General features: G+C 42.5%; 1 protein-coding gene across 1 annotated transcript in view; it reads right to left on the bottom strand.

Annotated features, from left to right (window-relative positions):
* Window positions 1-21,698, bottom strand: part of si:dkey-183c6.8 (protein O-GlcNAcase) — a 75,551-nt gene that overhangs the window by 27,501 nt on the left and 26,352 nt on the right. The window contains exons 9-17 of the mRNA XM_023970048.2: window positions 21,229-21,315; window positions 20,506-20,963; window positions 19,711-19,885; window positions 19,472-19,528; window positions 19,209-19,294; window positions 14,657-14,761; window positions 14,427-14,518; window positions 13,973-14,156; window positions 13,608-13,767 (exon numbers count right to left, since the gene is read on the bottom strand). Of these exons, the coding sequence (XP_023825816.1) occupies window positions 13,608-13,767; window positions 13,973-14,156; window positions 14,427-14,518; window positions 14,657-14,761; window positions 19,209-19,294; window positions 19,472-19,528; window positions 19,711-19,885; window positions 20,506-20,963; window positions 21,229-21,315 (1,404 nt within the window). The remainder of the gene's footprint in view (window positions 1-13,607; window positions 13,768-13,972; window positions 14,157-14,426; window positions 14,519-14,656; window positions 14,762-19,208; window positions 19,295-19,471; window positions 19,529-19,710; window positions 19,886-20,505; window positions 20,964-21,228; window positions 21,316-21,698) is intronic.

The raw sequence follows: 21,698 nt of genomic DNA, 5'->3' as shown, positions 1-21,698 counted from the left end.
CTCTAGTTGTTGCTGGACCCCTGGAGAGTAGCTGCCTCGCCTCTGACAGAACCAAACTAAATGCGATCCCTAATAAACCCCAGGAAGAGTAGCTCGCGCTGCAAACTTTCCCTTGCGCAGATTTAGTAACTTAAGTTGTGAGCCTCCCTCACACATAAACCCCAGAAGAGTAGCCTGCGTGCCGCTATGAACACTAACCGAGGAATCCTTATAATAAACCCGAGGGAAAGATAGCCTGTCCTGCCCCTTGGCAGGAAGAAGAACTAAAGAGATCCATAATCCAATAATAAAAACCCCAGGTAAGAGTTAGCTGGCTGCCTTCGGCAGGAACTAATGGATCCATTAAATAAACTCCCTAGGGACAAGATTAGCTGCTGCCTTTTCTTTGGCATGGAACTAATGAATCCATAATAAACCCCAGGAAGGCAGTAGTCGCTCTCTGCATGGAAACTATACGCGGGATCCTTATATAAAACCCCTAGGAAGATATAGCTGCCTGCCTTTGGCAGGACTAAATGGGATTCCATAATAAACCCAGGAAGTAGTTAGCTGCTGGCACTTACAGGGGAACTATGGGATCCATAATAAAACCTTCAGGTAAGAGTAGCCTCTCTTTCTTGGCAGGAACTAAAATGGATCCACTTAATTAAACCCCAGGAAAAGTAGCTATGCTGCTCGTGGTCTAGGAAACTAATGAGATCATTAATAAACCCCACAGGTGGAAGAAATAAGACATGCTGCCCCTCTTGGCAGTAACTATATGGGGATCCTATTAATATTAACTCCCAGGTAAGATGAGTATGCTTGCCTCTCCCCTTAGCCAACGTGTTCATCTTCAGAAAGTAGCCCTTGCATGAATTGGCAATAGCGAGGTGGATCCAAATAAACCCCCAGGAAGGACGTAGCTGGTTCTGTCCACTCAGACACAGGAACTGACATTTGATGCACCGGGATCCATTATAGTAAATACCACTTAGGGGCAGAGTAGCTGCTTCCCCTCTGGCAATGGAACTATAATCTTGCTGGACTCTCCTCTACGGCAATCAGAACTATTCAAGTACATGTCAAACGATGTACTGAATCAATCTTTAGAATGCTGTTAACATACATCTTGAATAACGTTCCAACCGGAGAATTACATCGACTTCAATTGACCGACGGAACGGAGCTCCCTCTCACATGAACGCACCAGTTCAATGCGTGGGCACCTCATGGAAGTGATTACTCATTCCTGTCTCCTTCGGCCCCCCTTCACATTAGAGTCATCAGACAAAGTTCTATTGACTGTTGACATCTAGTTAGTGGAAGCCGTAGGAAGTGAAAACCCATCCATATCTCTCTGTATTTTCAATGAGAGCTTGGTTGAAAATCTGGTACCCCCAGAATATATCCAAACAGGAAGTGGAACTTCTCAGGTTTTTGCCTGCCATATGAGTTCTGTTATACTCACAGACATAATTCAAACAGTTTTAGAAACTTCAGAGTGTTTTCTATCCAATACTAATAATAATATGCATATATTAGCAACTATGACAAAGGAGCAGGCCGTTTACTCTGGGCACCTCTCATCCAAGCTACTCAATACTGCCCCTTCAGCCATAAGAAGTTAACCGTTACTCTCTCGTGGGAATTCCACTAACGGTCCATATGTACCAAATGTAGCTGTACTGATGGCGCAAAAGCCATGATAGGGAGACATAGTGGAGTGGTAACGCGCGTGCAAGCAGCTGCTCCCAACGCGCCACTTGGGTACACTGCAGCATCCACCGAGAGGCTCTTGCTGCCAAGGGAATGCCTGACAGTTTGAAATATGTTTCATGGCTTCCTCAAGCGGTGACCAGGCTTTGGACATAGTTTCCGTCTTTTATTTTGAAAAATMAGCGAGATTTTTCAAAACTCAGTCAGGTGTCCTTTGATTAGTTAAGTCAGGTGTCCTTTGATTAGTTCCTGCGCGCGAGAGGGGTAGCTCTCCATTTTCTTTCTCTCTTTTATTGAATAGGTTACGGTCCGGTTGAAATATTATCGATTATGTTTGTTAAAAACAACCTGAGGATTGATTATAAAAAACATTTCACATGTTTCTACGAACATTCTGGATACTTTTTGGAATTTTTGTCYAACGGAACGAGGCTGTAGTTTTCTGAACATAACGCGCAACCCAAATGGCGTTTTTTTGGTATAAAAGTAATATTTATCGATCAAAAAGAACATTTTTTGTGTAACTGGGAGTCTCGTGAGTGCAAACATCCAAAGATTATCAAAGGTAAGCGATTCATTTTATTGCTTTTCTGACTTTCGTGACCATGCTAATTTTAGGCTAGCTGTTCTAGCATTGATTGATACACTCACAAAAGCTTGGATTTCTTTCTCTGTAAAGCATATTTTCAAAATCTGACACGATAGGTGGATTAACAACAAGCTAAGCTGTGTTTTGGTATATTTCACTTGTGATTGCATGATTATAAATATTTTTTGTAATATTTTGCACCCTGCAATTCAGCGGTTGTTTCGGAAAATGATCCCGCTAAAGGGATCCGTAGCGCAGAGAGGTTAGCAAGGACAACACACAGGTCTTTCCATCATTGTATGATATTTTTGCGTGCAAATGAACTCAAGCTTACGGACAATGTCAACTGGGATATAGTGAAGCACCTGAGTGAGTTGGGTGCGCAATTATGCAGGTACCTTCCTGAAACGGATGAAACAAACAACTGGATTTGTTATCCCATTCATGCCCTGTCTCCAGTCCACTTATCGATATCTGAACAAAAGAGCCTCATCGAAATTGCAACAAGAGTGCTTAAAAATCTTAAAACTAACATATTAGACCAGGAAACATGAGGCGGGAGCTACACGTCTTAAATGGTTGAAACTTTCAACACGAGGTGAAGAGGATAACCTCACCTTGAGACCAGAAAAGCGTGGAGCATCTATAAAAGCCTTGATATTCATCAGTCCAAGGTAAGACAATTGTCTATAAATGGAGAAAGTTCAGCACTGTTGCTATTCTCCCTAGGAGTGGTTGTACTGCAAAGATGACTGCAAGAGCACAACGCAGAATGCTCAATGAGGTTAAGAAGAATCACAGAGTGTCAGCTAAAGACTTACAGAAATCTCTGGAACATGATAACATCTCTGGTGACGAGTCTACGATACGTAAAACACTAAACAAGAATGGTGTTCATGGGAGGACACCACAGAACAAACAAATACAAAAAACAGAAATATACAAACAAGAGTAATTTTCAATTTGATAAATACTTGTATGGTGTGTATTGCGTTTTTGTTTTTGCATTTACTGATCATTTCAAAATATTATTTGAATTCTATCTTAAATAATGTGAAGAGGGGTTTGTTCTCTGCCCACTTCATTTTATGGATAAAGAATCTTCCATGAAAGATAAACAAATTAACAATGGAAGTTAAATCAGGGTCCATATCATTTCAATCAAAATAAAACATAATATCAGAGTCTCTCAGATTAACATTAATAGTCATTTCTTTTAAAATAAAATCTCCCAACTCACTCCAAAATCTTCTGACATAAGAACAGTCCCCCCAAAAAATGGTCAAGTTTCTGGGTCACACCCACAAAATGCATATTTGTTATCAACAGCCATTTTAAATCTGTGTATAATAAAGGTCTTTACAGGGTACATTCTATGAATGAGTTTGTATGATACTTCTTTCACCTTATTAGATATACAATATTTACCAGACAACAACGAAACTTTGTTCCAGTTCACTTGTCCTAGGGCTGCATTCCAGTACATTTTAGCGGAGGGAATAGTAACATATTGACATAGTTTCCTTATATACATGTTATTACATTTACAGTTTAAAATGTAAATTCCTTCTAATTGCATTGAGGCTACAAAATCCTCAACAGTTGCACTTGGAGTATTGTTATATTCTCCTAAAATAAGAATAGCACCTTTAGGGACAACAATATGATTCTCCTCGGGAGTGAATTTAACATTGTGTGTTCTCATYAATTCTTGATAAACATATTGTTGGCCATCATTATTCAATAATTGTTTAACCCAAATAATGTTGTCAAACCAGTTCTGGAAAAATAGAGACTTGTTTTTGTATTTTATGTCTTTATTATTCCATWTTGTATACCTATGTGGGGGAAAATTGTGTTTGTACATGGAGGTTCCAAGTTAGAAGTACTTGTTTATGAAGAGAAAGAATTCTAGACCACCAATCTGTTGGAATATTAAATTAGGGATTATATTCCAAATGCAATTCTTATTTCTTAAATAGTTCTGTATCAATTTGATCTTAAATATTATATTAGAGGTTTTAAAATCCAGAGCATTCAACCCTCCCTCACTTTGGGTGTTACATATTACTGCTTTTTATAAATAATGAGGTTTATTCCTCCATATGAAGTTAAATAATTTAGTATCAACCATTTTAGTTACTGACAGAGGAACATCCAAGGCAAGGGAGGTATAAACTAATCTGGACAGACCTTCAGATTTTGATAAAAGTACACATTCAGATAAAGAAAGATCTCTTAATAACCAGGAGTTAAATKTTTTCCCAATAGGAAAGACATTTAAGTTGGCCTTTTCTTTCTGATCTTTGCTAACTTTAATACCAAGATATGTGATCACATCTTTTACAGGGATATTACATACTGAGTTTAAGTCACATCTTTTCAACGCAAATAATTCACATTTCCAAATATTCAGAGATAAACCAGATACATGTGAGAAGGCATTAATACACTCAATATATTTCCTGACTTCATTATGATCTTTCAAAAAGATGTCGTCAGTCAATTGTGAACATTTTATCTCTTTGTCTTGTATCTGAATACTCCTAAAACTATCCTTATTTATATGAATCGCCATAACTTGTGTGACCAATAAAAATAAGAAAGGAGAAATTGGGCATCCTTGTTTATTTCCATGTCTAATACAGTGGGGCAAAAAAGTATTTAGTCAGCCACCAATTGTGCAAGTTCTCCCCCTTAAAAAGATGAGAGAGGCCTGTAATTTTCATCATTTTCAACTATGACAGACAAAATGAGAATTTTTTTCTCTCCAGAAAATCACATTGTAGGATTTTTAATGAATTTATTTGCAAATTATGGTGGAAAATAAGTATTTGGTCAATAACAAAAGTTTCTCAATACTTTGTTATATACCCTTTGTTGGCAATGACAGAGGTCAAACGTTTTCTGTAAGTCTTCACAAGGTTTTCACACACTGTTGCTGGTATTTTGGCCCATTCCTCCATGCAGATCTCCTCTAGAGCAGTGATGTTTTGGGGCTGTTGCTGGGCAACACGGACTTTCAACTCCCTCCAAATATTTTCTATGGGGTTGAGATCTGGAGACRGGCTAGGCCACTCCAGGACCTTGGAATGCTTCTTACGAAGCCACTCCTTCGTTGCCCGYGCGGTGTGTTTGGGATCATTGTCATGCTGAAAGACCCAGCCACGTTTCATCTTCAATGCCCTTGCTGATGGAAGGAGGTTTTCACTCAAAATCTCACGATACATGGCCCCATTCATTCTTTCCTTTACACGGATCAGTCGTCCTGGTCCCTTTGCAGAAAAACAGCCCCAAAGCATGATGTTTCCACCCCCATGCTTCACAGTAGGTATGGTGTTCTTTGGATGCAACTCAGCATTCTTTGTCCTCCAAACACAACGAGTTGAGTTTTTACCAAAAAGTTATATTTTGGTTTCATCTGACCATATGACATTCTTCCAATCTTCTTCTGGATCATCCAAATGCCCTCTAGTAAAACGTCAGACGGGCCTGGACAATGTACTGGCTTAAGCAGGGGACACGTCTGGCACTGCAGGATTTGATCCCTGGCGGCGTAGTGTGTTACTGATGGTAGCTTTGCTACTTTGGTCCCAGCTCTCTGCAGGTCATTTCACTAGGTCCCCCCGTGTGGTCTGGATTTTTGCTCACCGTTCTTTGATCATTTTACCCCACGGGTGAGATCTTGCGTGGAGCCCCAGATCGAGGAGATTATCAGTGGTCTTGTATGTCTTCCATTTCCTAATAATTGCTCCCACAGTTGATTTCTTCAACCAAGCTGCTTACCTATGCAGATTCAGTCTTCCCAGCCTGGTGCAGGTCTACAATTTTGTTTCTGGTGTCCTTTGACAGCTCTTTGGTCTTGGCCATAGTGGAATTGGAGTGTGACTGTTTGAGGTTGTGGACAGGTGTCTTTTATACTGATAACAAGTTCAAACAGGTGCCATAATACAGGTAATGAGTGGAGGACAGAGGACCTCTTAAAGAAGAAGTTTACAGTCTGTGAGAGCCAGAAGAATCTGCTTGTTTGTAGGTGACCAAATACTTTTTTCCCACCATAATTTGCAAAATAAATTCATAAAAAATCCTACAATGTGATTTTCTTGATTTTCTTTTCATTTGTCTGTCATAGTTGAAGTGTACCTATGATTGAAAATTACAGCCTCTCTCATCTTTTTAGTGGGAGAACTTCACAATTGTTGGCTGACTAAATACTTTTTTGCCCCACTGTATCTGTGAATTCCATGGATAATTTAACAGAGCTTGTACTATTATTGTAGTGTCTCAAATTACACTTTGAAAATATTGACCAAAACCCAAAAATCGAAGGGTCTCAAAAATAAAATAATGTTAAAACTGTATCAAATGCCTTGTAAAAGTCTACAAATAAAATAAACCTATCTTCCATAAGTGCTCATTGTAGTCTATCAAGTCCAATTACTACTCGAATATTATTACATACAGTGGGAGAACAAGTATTTGATACCACTGCCATTTTGCAGGTTTTCCTACTTACAAACATGTAGAGGTCTGTCATTTTTATCATAGTACACTTCAATGCTGAGAGACGGAATCTAAAACAAAAATCCAGAAAATCACATTGTATGATTTTTAAGTAATTAATTTGCATTTTATTGCAAATTGTCAGTGTATCAAATACTTGTTCTCCCCACTGTATATGTCTGCCCTTCATAAATCCAGACTGGGTATCATCAATGATTTGGTTTAAGGCATCCATCTTTCTGCAAATATGGATGCAAGTAGCTTTCCATCATTGTTCATTACTGTGATTGGTCTCCAATTTTCTAACATCATAGAATTTTGGTTTGGTTTGGGTATTACAGAAATGAAGCCTTGTGTCATAGAAACAGGCAGGACCCCTAAATCAATTGCCTCCTTAAAAACATTCAATATAAATACAACAATATCCTCCTGAAAATATTTATAGAATTCCCTGGAGATGTGTCCTCTTAACTTGCTGATACATTTTTTTATTTCATTGATAGAAATAATTTAATCAAGACTTTTGGAAGTCTTTAGCTATGAATTTTGCAGTCTTTGACAGAGTCTAGAAAGGCAGATATGTCACTAGTAGGACAGGCATTACTGGTATAAAGGTTACCATAGAATTCTGAAACATATTTTTAAATATCTTTGGGGGTTTTCATTTCCTTTGCCATCTATATTAAGCTTGTGAATAGATGTAAATTCAGATTTTTTTCTCTCTAAATTGTAAAAGTATTTTGTATTTATTTCACCTTCCTCCAACCATCTCCTTCTTGATCTTACAAATGACCCTTTTGCTCTCTCTTCATACATTCAGTCCATTTCTAGTTGTAAAGAGAATAACTGACCCTTTCCTTCTTCATCAAGGTCCTCCATAGAGATTAGGGAAAGTATTTCCTTAAGTTTATCTTCCCTCAATCATTTAAGTTAAGCAATTTCTTTACCTCTCTTCATGGCTGTTTGTCTTATTTCATACTTCATTAATTCCCAATATTTCCCATAAGACTTAAATAGTTGGGCTTTCCTCCAATTGTCTTGTATATTATCTTTGGCATCCATCTTGAAATGATCATCTTCCAACAGTCTACTATTGAGTTTGCAATAACTCCGATTCGGTTTAACTTCAGATCCATTAATATTTAAAGATAAGAATATATGATCAGTAAGAATTGACGGTTCAAATGATACCTTGACAACAGTATTATCTAATGAATTAGAAATCAACCAMWAGTCAATTCTTGACGGTCTGGACATGTCCTTGTTACTCCAAGTAAATTCATTTTTATCAGGATATTTAGATATCCAAATATCGACTAATCCAAGACCAAGATTATTAAACTCAGGATTAGCAATGCTGGATCTGTTAGGAGGAGGATATCTGTCAGTCATCACCACCTAAGATAATTTCGATATCCTGAAATACACCTATAACTCTTCTTCAAATTCTTGAAATAATATGCTGTTGTTTTGTTTGTTGTTGGATGCATAAATATTCCCTAATAAAAACGTTTCACTGTTGAAATTCACTGTCAAAATTAACCAATGTCCAGAGTGGTGAGTCTTACTACTGATGACCTTCGTTTAAATGCACCTCTTAAAACTTCTATACCTGCAGACTGGTTGTTGCCATATGATAACCAGATATCGTTACCCCATTGATTTTTCCAAAAAGATAGATCGGAAGAACATGCATGAGTCTCTTGTAGAAAGTAAAAGTCTGCATTAAACCATTTGCAATACAGGAACATAGTCTTACATTTCAGTATATTACGAATACCCCTGACATTAATTGAACAAAGAGATAAAGACCAACTTCAACCAAACAACCTTGTTATGCTAATATAAGCTTTTCCTAAGGATATGTAACTCGAAAGTATTTCCATCCCATTATTATCCTCTCCAACAAAAACAAACAAATATAGGTCATAAAGTTACCAAAGAAGTCTTACTCCCACAAGGGGGAGACATTGTGTAGACTTTGGAATAAGCAGTTATTCACCGATAGTTAGTGTTTAGTTTACCAGTTCTCAGGTCAGCCTTTTCTCATTCAAGTGTTTGTGTACATTTTTTATAATAAAAAGGCAGCTTTTCATTTAGGCAGTTTTTTGGCCTGCCAGTTCTGTCAGAGTTAGACTGGCTCTCTCTCAAATGTTCTGATTTGGACACATTTCTTTCCCATCGATGATCACTCTTGCACCGATATTTTTTTTAGTTTTCCCTGTCTTTTGAGCTGCAGCCACCATCGGCCACAGTTTCTCTCTTGTCACTTTGTCCGCTGAGGTCAGATCCTCATGAACCTCAATTTTAGCTTGATGAGGAATTCACAATTCTTCGCTCGGCTCCAGAGAAGATCCCGTGTAGATCTGTTGGTGAACTGGATGATGGTTGTCCTCAGTCTATTGTCTTGATCCTTACACGTAACCATCAACTTCTGGTGTAGAAACCAGAGTGTGGCATTTCTGATTTCCATAGGATACCTGATGATTAACAATATTTCTAGTTTCGAAGTCAGAACCCATCACACAGCATTGTTGAAAACTCGTTTCTGATTGGCTAGAATGCATTCTAGAATGGACATTAAAACCAGATAATGGGAAAGTTGGAAAAGATATCGGGACACCTTGCAATCATGATGCAATATGTGCCTACTCATACAGACTGCACTTGCTATAACGTTACAGAGATCTAAACCAACAACTGCACAAATGCAGGTCCTATGAGGAAACCTGATTCGTGGCCTACGTGAGTAAAACATTTAAACGTGTTAACCCTCGCAAGGATGCCGGCCCAGACGACATCCCTAGCCACGTCCTCAGAGCATGCGCAGACCAGCTGGCTGGTGTGTTTACGGACACATTCAATCAATCACTATCCCAGTCTGCTGTCCCCACATGCTTCAAGATGGCCACCATTGTTCCTGATTCCAAGAAAGCTAAGGTAACTGAACTAAATGACTATCGCCCTGTAGCACTCACTTCTGTCACCATGAAGTGCTTTGAGAGACTAGTCAAGTGTCATATCACCTCCATCCGACCTGTCACCCCAGACCCACTCCAATTTGCTTACCGTACCATTAGGTCCACAGACAATGCAATCGTCATCACACTGCACACTGCCCTATCTCATCTGGACAAGAGGAATACCTATATAAGAATGCTGTTTATTGACTACAGCTCAGCATTCAATACCATAGTACCCTCAAAACTCATCATTAAGCTTGAGACCCTGGGTCTCGACCCCGCCCTGTGCAACTGGGTCCTGGTATTCCTGACGGGCCACCCCCAGGTTGTAAAGGTAGGAAACAAATCTACACTCCACTGATCCTCAACACTGGTGCCCGACAAGGGTGCGTTCTCAGCCCCCTCCTGTACTCCCTGTTCACCTACAACTGTGTGGCCATGCACACCTCCAGCTCAATCATCAAGTTTGCAGATGACACAACAGTGGTAGGCTTGATTACCAACAATGACGAGACAGCCTATTGGGAGGAGGTGAGGGCCCTCTGAGCGTGTTCAGGAAAATAACCTTTCACTCAATATCAGCAAAACAAAAGAGATGATCGTGGACTTCAGGAAACAGCAAATGGAGCACCCCCCTTTCCACATTGATGGGACAACAGTGGAGAAGGTGGAAAGTTTTAAGTTCCTCGGTATACATATCACCGACAAACTGAAATAGTCCACGCACACAGACAGTGTGGTTAAGAAGAACAAAAAATTGGGCTTGTCACTGAAAACACTCACTAACTTTTACAGGTGCACAATTGAGAGCATCCTGTCGGGCTGTATCACCACCTGGCACGGCAACTGCAACGCCCACAACCACAGGGCTCTTCAGAGGGTGATGCGCTCTGCACAACACATCACCGGGGGCAAACTACCTGCCCTCCAAGAAACCTACAACACCAGATGTCACAGGTAGGCAAAACAAATAATCAAGGACAATAACCACCTGAGCCACTGCCTGTTCACCCCGCTTTCATCCAGAAGGCGAGGTCAGTACAGGTGCATCAAAGCTGGGAGAGAGAGATAGAAGCTGTTTTTCAAACTCAAGGACATCAGATTGTTAAACAGCCACCACTAGCACAGAGAGGCGGCTACCTACAGACTTGATATCAAGTCGGTTAGGACGTCTACTTTGTGCATGACACAAGTAATTTTCCAACAATTGTTTACAGACAGATTATATCACTTATAATTCACTGTATCACAATTCCAGTGGGTCAGAAGTTTACACACACTCATTTAATTGTGCCTTTAAACAACTTGGAAAATTCCAGAAAATTATGTCATGGCTTTAGAAGCTTCTGATAGGCTAAGGAGGTGTACCTGTGGATGAATTTCAAGGCCTACCTTCAAACTCAGTGCCTCTGCTTGACATCATGGGAAAATCAAAAGAAATCAGCCAAGACCTCTGAAAAAACATTGTACCCTATACAAAAGTATCTATAGCCACAGTAAAACGAGTCCTATATCGACATACGCTGAAAGGCCACTCAGCAAAGAAGAAGCCACTGCTCCAAAATCACCATAAAAAAGACAGACTACGGTTTGCAACTGCACATGGGGAAAAAGATCGTACTTTTTGGAGAAATGTCCTCTGGTCTGACGAAACGAAAATAGGACTGTTTGCCATAATGACCATCGTTATGTTTGGAGGAAAAAGGGGGATGCTTGCAAGCCGAATTACACCATCCCAACCGTGAAGAACGGGGGTGGCAGCATCATGTTGTGGGGGTGCTTTGCTGCAGGAGGGTGCACTTCTCAAAATAGATAGCATCATGAGGTAGGAAAAGTATGTGGATATATTGAAGCAACATCTCAAGACATCAGTCAGGAAGTTAAAGCTTGGTCGCAAATGGGTCTTCCAAATGGACAATGACCACCAAGCACACTTCCAAAGTTGTGGCAAAATGGCTTAAGGACAACAAAGTCAAGGTATTGGAGTGGCCATCACAAAGCCCTGACCTCAATCCCATAGAAAATTTGTGGGCAGAACTGAAAAAGCGTGTGCAAGCAAGGAGGCCTACAAACCTGACTCAGTTACACCAGCTCTGTCAGAAGGAATGGGCCAAAATTCACCCAACTTATTGTGGGAAGCTTGTGGAAGGCTATCCAAAACGTGTTACTAGGATTAAATGCCAGGAATTGTGAAAAACTGTGTTTAAATGTATTTGGCTAAGGTGTATGTAAACTTCTGACTTCAACTGTGTATACTGTATCCTTCACTATCTATTCTTTACTATTATTGCATCTTAGCCACTCTGTCACTGCTCATCCACATATTTTATACTTATATATTCCTTTACTAGATTGTGTGTATTAGGTTTTGTTGTGTTATTTGTTAGATATTAGGTTTTGTTGTGAAATTGTTAGATATTACCAGTTAGATACTGCTGCACTGTCAGATCTAGAAGCATAAGCATTTCGCTACACTCTCTATAACATCTGCTAACCATGTGTATGTGACCAATAAAATTTGATTTGATTTGAAAAACGTAGCTAGCCAGCATTTATTTGTTTTTGAGCATCTGATGATCTAAGATAGTGAGTGATGAACATGAATTTCTCTGGTCCCTACTGTTGCAGTCATGATGCAAGTGGCACTTTGCTGTCAAATATTCCCAAATGTTTCTAGTTTGACCAGCTGTTTTCAGCAACTAGTATTTTTTTTTTTTTTGGCAGTCATATTGGCAGTTTTGCTAGCAACAAACTATTTAGCTAGCTTCTAGCATAGTGTTTGATATGCAATGTGATCTCCTCATCATGAACAGTGTTGAGTGTCCTGACGAGAATTTAAAAAAATTATAGCTATGCCAGGCAAAATCAAGCATCATCAGCTCATTGTTATGGATGTATCCAAATTAATGTCAATAGAAAACAGCTTAAACAAACTCAAATGCAGCTACTTCGCTTTAATTCTGGCTGTAGAGGTGACTGTGTTAGCCGTAGCTAGTTGGCTAGCTAGGAGGCAAGGGACAAGAACGTTTCCACCAAGCATGGCAACAGAACATATAGAACGAACAACTGGGTTGCGACCATAAATATCAAAAGACTGGGTCGCTTCTCTAGCAACCAAAATATGTAGTATGAATTATCTTTTAAAAATGTAAATATCAACACAAAATGTTTATTTCTACCCCTAAATGTGTGCTTCAGTATTATTTTCTTTGCCAACTGTGGTATAAGCGGGACAAACGCCTCCGTTATGCACATTACCTTGGAAAAATTTACTCCGCAAAGGGACTCGCTGACCTTGTGCCGCTACGTCGTCCATTATTTCGTCCATTATTTCCAAGGTAATGTACAGAATGTCTGCATTTATCCCTTACATAAGTGAATTTGAACTGATAACACCTTCAAATAGGGGGACTAGATACATAAAGTGCTTTCATTTCTAAATAGTCAAACAGATTTGTATGAAAATATCCTAAAATAAAAAGGTGCTAATATGAAACATTTGATCTCAAATCCAAAATGCTGGAGTATAGAGCCAAATTATAAGTTTTAGCTTCACTGTCCAAATATATACGTGGGGGAGTTAATAACCAATAAATAATTTCATAAATCCTTGTAACTTTTTATACCTGGGCCTAAACCATCGAGGACAGACAGTTGTCCTCAAAAGGCAATGTCTGCATGCACCACACACATCACACTCACCCACACACGTGCACCTGCACACCACACACACACACACACCCCCCGTGGGCTTTCAGTGCAGTAAATAAAGCTGTCAGCAGGCAGCGGTTCACACTGACGTCCACTTACACACACCACACTCACTCAACCCATCGCCACACACACACTCTCACCATTGGCTTTAAGTGCAGTGAGGAGTGCGGTTAGCAGGCAGCGGGTCACACTGACGTCCACCAGGTCAGGCAAAGCGTCCAGACGGAGCTGGGAGGGAAAGTGGTAGAGAAGAGAGTCTGGGTATTCCCCTTGGTCCTCCTCTATCTGCTGCAACACCTCCTACAGGACAGGAGGGGAACTGGAGTTAGATAATACATAAGAAAGAGGGATGGGGATGGGGTGGAGAGCGGGATGGAGAGAGAGATGGATTGAGTGAAGGGGAGAGGGATAGAGAGTGGGATGGGGGAGAGTGAGTGTGTGTGTGTGTGTGTTATGTGTGTGTTCTTACCTGCATGTGTGTGTGTGTGTGTTTGTTTGTTCTAACCTGTGAGTTGGCATGTCCGGTGCGAGGTGGGTATTTATCTCTCATGGCGGGCATCCAGCAGGCCTGGCAGCGCTTGGCGAAGGAACGAACATCTACAACGCCCAACACACACCCACACACACCCAGCTCATCCTCCAGCACCATGCTGTACTCAGGACACAAAGCCAGGCAGGGCCCCAGACACCTGCAGGGACACACACACACACACATAGGCACAACATGCATATAAATACACAGGCACACAAACTGTTGATCATTTGTCCTCAAGCTCGCACACTCAGAGACACATACCCGTTTCACACTATTCTGCCGACCTGAACAATGCGTAACAAAACCAGCTTAGTACAGCTTGGTTCGACTCATAGCATAGGAACGAACACACACACACACACACACACACACACACACACACACACACACACACACACACACACACACACACACACACACACACCTGTCTCCAATGAGGTCAGGATGTGCTGGGCTGGAATCAGGGCTCCCCTGGGCTCTCTGTTGAAGCTGGCGCACCATACAATACAGCTCCACCTAGGGGACAGGAGGTATAATACAATAATATATAACAAAAATAATGTATACACACAGAAAGTCACCATACAATAAAGAGTTTGTCAGCTGACAGAACGACGTGTGTGTGTGTGTGTGTGTGTGAAAATGTCCTCTCACCTTGTCCTTGTTGTGGTAGGGTCGTATGTTGTAGAGTCGTGAGGTGGGGAAGAGAGGAGGAGGGTGGCTGAACAGTTCACTGTTACTACCTATAGGGAGAAGCATCTGTAGGACAGACAGAAAATGCCAAACAAGCTGGTGAAAGTAAGCAAGACACAATATATGGAAATTAAATGTATTTTAAATTAATATATTTTCTTATACATGCGCTTACATTAAACAACATAATACACACAGACTGGACTTTTTGCAAACTGGAAACCACATATCCTGAGGCCAAATTGATTGTAGCTGGGGATTTTAAGAAAGCAAATTTGAGGAAAACATTACCGAAGTTCTATCAACACATTGACTGTAGTACTCGTGCTGCTAAAACACTCAACCACTGCTACTACAACTTCCGGGATATCTACAAGGCCCTCCCCCGCCCTCCCTTTGGCAAATCTGATCACGACTCCATTTTACTCCACCCTTCCTACAGGCAGAAACTCATACAGGAAGTACCCGTGCTAAGGACTATTCAACGCTGGTCTGACCAATCGGAATCCATGCTTCAAGAATGTTTTGATCACACGGACTGGGATATGTTCCCGGTAGCCTCCGAGAACAACATAGACGAATACACTGATATGGTGACTGAGTTTATCAAGAAGTGTGTAGGAGCTGTTGTGCCCACTGTGACTATTAAAACCTACCCTAACCAGAAACTGTGGATAGATGGCAGCATTCGTGAAAAACTGAAAGCGCGAACCATCGCATGGCAAGGTGAGTGGGAATATGGCCGAATACAAATAGTGTAGTTATTCCCTCCGTAAGGCAATCAAACAGGCAAAGCATCAGTATATAGACAAAGTGGAGTCGCAATTCAACGGCTCAGACACTAGACATGTGTGGCAGTGTCTACAGACAATCACAGACTACAAAGGGAAAACCAGCCACGTCGCAGACACTGATGTCTTGCTTCCGGAGAAGCTAAACACCTTCTTCGCCCGTTTTGAGGATAATACAGTGGCACCGACGCGGCCTGCTACCTAGGACTGTGGGCTCTCCTTCGCCGTTGCCGACGTGAGAAAGATATTTAAGCGTGTTAAACCCTCGCAAGGCTGCCGGCCCAGACGGAATCCCTAGCCGCGTCCTCAGAGCATGCGCAGACCAGCTGGCTGGAGTGTTTACGGACATATTCAAATCTCTGCCTATCCCAGTCCCCACACGCTTCAAGATGTCCACCATTGTTCCTGTACCCAAGAAAGCAAAGGTAACTGAACAAAGTGACTATCGCCCGCAGCACTCACTTCTGTCATCATGAAGTGCTTTGAGAGACTAGTCAGTCAAGGATCATATTACCTTACCTGACACCCTAGACCCAATTTGCTTATCGTGCCAATAGATCCACAGACGATGCAATCGCCATCGCATTGCACACTGCCCTATCCCATCTGGACAAGAGGAATACCTACTGTATGTAAGAATGCTGTTCATTGACTATAGCTCAGCATTCAACATCATAATACCCTCCAAGCTCATCATTAAGCTCAAGGCCCTGGATCTGAACCGCGCCCTGTGCAACAGGGTCCTGGACTTCCTGACGGGCCCCAGGTGGTGAAGGTAGGAAACAACACCTCTACTGTGCTGATCCTCAAAACAAGGATGTGTGCTCAGCCCCCTCCTGTACTCCCTGTTCACTCATGACTGCGTGGCCACACACGCCTCCAACTCAATCATCGAGTTTGCAGACGACACAACAGTAGTAGTCCTGATTTACCAAAAATGACGAGACCTGGGAGTGTGGTGCCAGGAAAATAACCTCTCACCCAACAGCAACAAAACTAAGGAGTGAATCGTGGACTTCGGGAAACAGCAGAAGGAGCACCCCCCATCCACATCAACGGGACCACAGCATAAAAGGTGGAAAGCTTCAAGTTCCTCGGCATACACATCACTGACAAACTGAAATAGTCCACCCACACAGACAGTGTGGTGAAAAAGGCTGAATCACAACCGGCTGTGATTGAGAGTCCCATAGGGCGGCGCACAATTGTCCCAGCGTCGTCCGGGTTTTGCCGGTGTAGGCCTCATTGTAAATATGAATGTGTTCTTAATGATTTGCCTACTTAAATAAAGGTWAAAAAAATGTATAAAATAAAACAGGAGGCTGAAGAATTTTGGCTTGGAACCTAAAACCCTCAAACTTTTACAGATGCACAATTGAGAGCATCCTGTCGGGCTGTATCACCGCCTGGTACGGCAACTGCAACGCACGCAACTGCAGGGCTCTCCAGAGGGTGGTGCGGTCTGCCCAACACATCACCGGGGGCAAGCTACCTGCCCTCCGGGACACCTACAGCACCCACTGTCACAGGAAGGCCAAAAAGATCATCAAGGACAACAACCACCCGAGCCACTGCCTGTTCAACCCGCTATCATCCAGAAGGCGAGGTCAGTACAGGCGCATCAAAACTGAGAGACTGAAAAACAGCTTCTATCTCAAGGCCATCAGAATGTTAAATAGCCATCAKTAGCACATTAGAGGCTGCTGCCCTAWATACATAGTCTTGAAATCAATGGCCACTTTAATAATGTTTACATATTTTGCATTAGTCATCTCATATGTATATACTGTATCCTATTTCACTATATCTTAGTCTATGCCGCTCTGACATTGCTCATCCAAATATTTATACACTGCTCAAAAAAATAAAGGGAACACTTAAACAACACAATGTAACTCCAAGTCAATCACACTTCTGTGAATAATCTGTCACCTTAGGAAGCAACACTGATTGACATAATTTCACATGCTGTGTCAAATGGAATAGCAAAAGGTGGAAATTAGTAGCAATTAGCAAGACACCACCTAATAAAGGAGTGGTTCTCTAGGTGTGACCACAGACCACTTCTCATTTCCTATGCTTCTTGCTGATGTTTTTTGGTCACTTTTGAATTGAGGCGGTGCTATTATCTAGGTGTAGAGCGGAGTCTGCCAACCACACATTGTGCTCTAGGTAGTGGCAGTCTCAATCACGGGCATGGTCAGCATCAATGCTGCGAGCTTGTGCAAGAAGGTTGCTGTGTCTGTCAGCGTAGTGTCCAGATCATGGGAGGGCCTACCATGAGAGACATGCTTAGTACATCAGGAGAGCGTGGAGGAGGCCAGGTAGGGCAAACAACCAGCAGCAGGACTACAGCTACTCCGCTTGTGCAAGGAGGAGCATCATGCAGAGCCGCAAAATGACCCTTCCACAGTAGCCACAAATGTGCATGTGTCAGCATATGGTCTCACAAGGGTGTATCTGGGGACTGATCGATTGACGGTCTCACATCTCGGTACCTATATGGCAGTTAGGCTCACCTTCGGAGAGCATACATGGAGGGCTGTGCGGCCCCTACAAAGAAATGCCTACCCGCCACACCATTGACTGTACCCATCGCCAACCGGTCAGCTGGAGATGTTGCGTGTCAGCACGTCTACACGTCCCAGACTCTGTCAACGTCTGTCACATGTCTCATGGGCTCAGTTGTGAACCTGCTTTCATCTGTTGAAGGCACAGGGCGCCAGATTAGGCGAATTTGCCAATCTTGGTGTTCCATGGCAAATGCCAAACGTCCTGCACGGTGTTGGCTGTAAGCACACCCACCTGTGTGGACACTTGGCCCTTCATCACCCTATTGGAGTCTGTTTCGACCAGTTTGAGCAGACACATGCACATTTGTGGCCTTCGGGAGGTCATTTGCAGGGTCTTTGGCATGCTCCTCCTAATCCTCTCTTGCACAAAGGCGGAGGTAGCGGTCTGCTGCTGGGTTGTTGCCTCCTTACGGCCTCCTCCACGTCTCCTGTGTACTGTGCCTTCTCCTGTTAGCGCCTCCATTGTTCTGACACTACGCTGACATACACAGCAAACCTTCTGCCTAACCAGCTCGCATTGAGTTGCCATTTGGAATGAGCTGCACTACCTGAGCCACTTATTTACATTTTACTTTAAGTCCATTAGAGACGCCTATCCAGACGACTACAAATTGATTATGTTATGTTATTATGTTATTATATTATGATAACTTATGTGGGTTAGACTCCGTCTCAGTCTACATCTAGAGTGAAAGCACGCCAGCATACAAAAGTGACCAAAAACATCACCAGGAAGCATAGGAACTGAGAAGTGGCTGTGAGTCACCACCTGCAGAACCACTCCTTTATTGGGGGGTGTCTTGCTAATTGCCATAAATGTCCACCTTTGTCTATTCCATTTGCACAACAGCATGTGAAATGTATTGTCAATCTAGGTGCTTCTAATGTACGTTATTTGATTTCACAGAAGTGTGATTGACTTGGAGTTACATTGTGTTGTTTAAGTGTTCCCTTTATTTTTTTGAGCAGTGTATATTCTTAATTCCATTCCTTTACATTGTGTGTATTGTTAGATATTACTTGTTAGATATTACTGCACTGTTGGAGCTAGAAACACAAGCATTTTGCTACACCCACAATAACATCTGCTAAACACGTTCATGTGACATATAAGATTTGTTTGACACATACACACACACACTGTCCTACCTGCAACTCTCCGGACACTCCCCCTTTGAACACCCAGGGTTCTGACTCCACCCCCAGTAACTCTGCCCCCGTGGTCGTCCCGCACCCTATCAGAGATGAGAACCCGCCTGTCAATCACACAACATTTAAGGAAGACCATGCCCAATTTCATAACGACCCAATGAGGGTTCAGGGTTGAAGGATCAGGGGTCAGAGACAGTGGAGGGGTCAGTGGTTGGGGTTGAGGGATCAGGGTTGAGGGGTCAGGGGTCACCTCTACTCACAGTGGAAGCAGTTCCTCCAGGAACCCAACGGAGAGCTGTCACTCAACACACGCCCATCTTAGACAGAAAGAGAAAGGGGGGGGAGGACAGATAAAGGGAGAGGTGGAGAGAAAGAAGAGTATAGTAAATCTTACAGTGTATGCTTTATCCAAGTTGAAATGTTTTTTCTGTCCTTAGCCCCTCTCTCTCTCTCTCTCTCTCGCTCTCCTTCTCCCTCCCTCCCTCCCCCCTCTACTCACCGAGCCAGCAGATGAAGGCCTTGGCCACCAGTGCAGTGTTTCTGAGGTCCCATACGTAAGGGTAAAGGTCATACAGCACGGCCTTGCTCACTCCACTCACTACACTACTGTGCAGCGCTGCAATCTCCTCACACACACCTAGGAACCCGGCCGCTCGGCCACGCCACTCCTCCGCCTGCAACACACACACACACACACACACACACACACACACACTGACACATGAATGCACACACAAGCATGAAGGCACACACACACACAAACATGCAGACACACACACGCATGCGCACACACATTACCTCGTACCCTTGCACATCGACTCGGTACTGGTATACCGTGTATATAGCCATGTTATCGTTACTCATTGTGTATTTATTCCCAGTTATTATCTTTCTATTATTTTCTATTTTTCTCTCTGCATTGTTGGGAACGCCCCTTCAGTAAGCATCACTGTTAGTCTACACCTGTTGTTTGCGATGCATGTGACGCATAATTATGCGATGCATAATTATGATAATTTTTTTGTCAGTTAAGAAGTTAGTTCTTATTTACAACGACGCTGGGCCAATTGTGCGCCGCCCTATGGGACTCCCAATCACGGCCAGTTGTGATACAGCCTGGATTCGAACCAGGGTGTCTGTAGTGACGCCTCTAGCACTGAGATGCAGTACCTTAGACCGCTGTGCCACAAATGCAATATAATTTTTTTGACATATTGTACYTACACACACATACATACAGTTGAGATGCCATCACAGATAGAGTAAATGGGCACACACAAACACACACACAGACCTTCTGCGGCGGCCCCTTCTTGTCATTAGCGCTGACCAGGTGGCAGTGTTCTTTGAGCCAGGTGAGGTCCTGTAACAGTCTCTGGGCTGACGGGCCGTGCTCATGGGGAAGGTAGTGGAGACCTACCAGCAGCCGGATTTGGGACTCGCTTAGAGGAGCCTTCCCAACACACAGCACCCCCCCTGGACCCATTGGCTGGCCTGGCCCTTGTTGGAACTGGTTGTTGTGGAGTTTCTTCTCTCTCTCCTCTCTGTCTCCTGCCTCACTCCTTCCTTCTTTCTCCCCCCTCCACACCCCTTCCTCTCCCTCAGGGCTGGAGGGGGGAGGGCTGTCCCCCTGCGGAGGTTCTCTAGGGGGTTTGGGGCGACCTTCTCTGGTGGTGGGGTGACAGTTTTCACTCTCTAGGGTCCCCGACTTTTGAACCGATGACCTCTGGTCTGCCTGTCTGCTCTGGCGACCTGTGGAGAAGTCACACATATAGAACTAGAATGAGTAGAACTTTAGAATTTGAATGATTCAAATTATAAAACTAGAATGAGTAGAATTATAGAATTACAATAAGAATAATTAAAATGAGAATTATAGAATTAGAATGAGTAGATTGATAGAATTAGAATTGACACAGATCTGAATCCACATCAACATCAGGATGAACAGTTGAGATCAGCTTCTGTGTCTTTTCAGTACCTGACACACACACACACACACACACACACACACTACCTGGCTGCAGTGGTTGGCTGAGCTCTCCCATCCAGTCGTGCAGTGCAGTAGACAGCGCCATCTCTGGACAGTACTGGTACTCCTCATCTACACACATATGTACACACACCATGGTTAGGAACACAGAAAACCATGGTGAAGAATACACCACTCACACACACACCATTGTTAGAAACACATACACACACACTATGGTGAGAAATACACATTCACTCACACAAAACAACAAACACTAATGGATCACTAGTCACTTTCATAATGCCACTTAAATAATGTTTACATATCTTGCATTACTCATCTCATATGTATATACTGTATCTTATACCATATATTGCATCTTTCCTATGCTGCTCGGTCATTGCTCATCCATATATGATGATACACAAATCCTTTACTTAGATTTGTGTGTATTAGGTAGTTGTTGTGGAATTGTTAGATTACTTGTTAGATATTGCTGCACTGTCGGAACT

The sequence above is a fragment of the Salvelinus sp. IW2-2015 genome, linkage group LG3, assembly GCF_002910315.2.
Source record: "Salvelinus sp. IW2-2015 linkage group LG3, ASM291031v2, whole genome shotgun sequence".
Taxonomy (NCBI): Eukaryota; Metazoa; Chordata; class Actinopteri; order Salmoniformes; family Salmonidae; genus Salvelinus; species Salvelinus sp. IW2-2015.
Note: the sequence above shows the minus strand (reverse complement) of the source record. Positions and strands in the feature narration are given on the sequence as shown.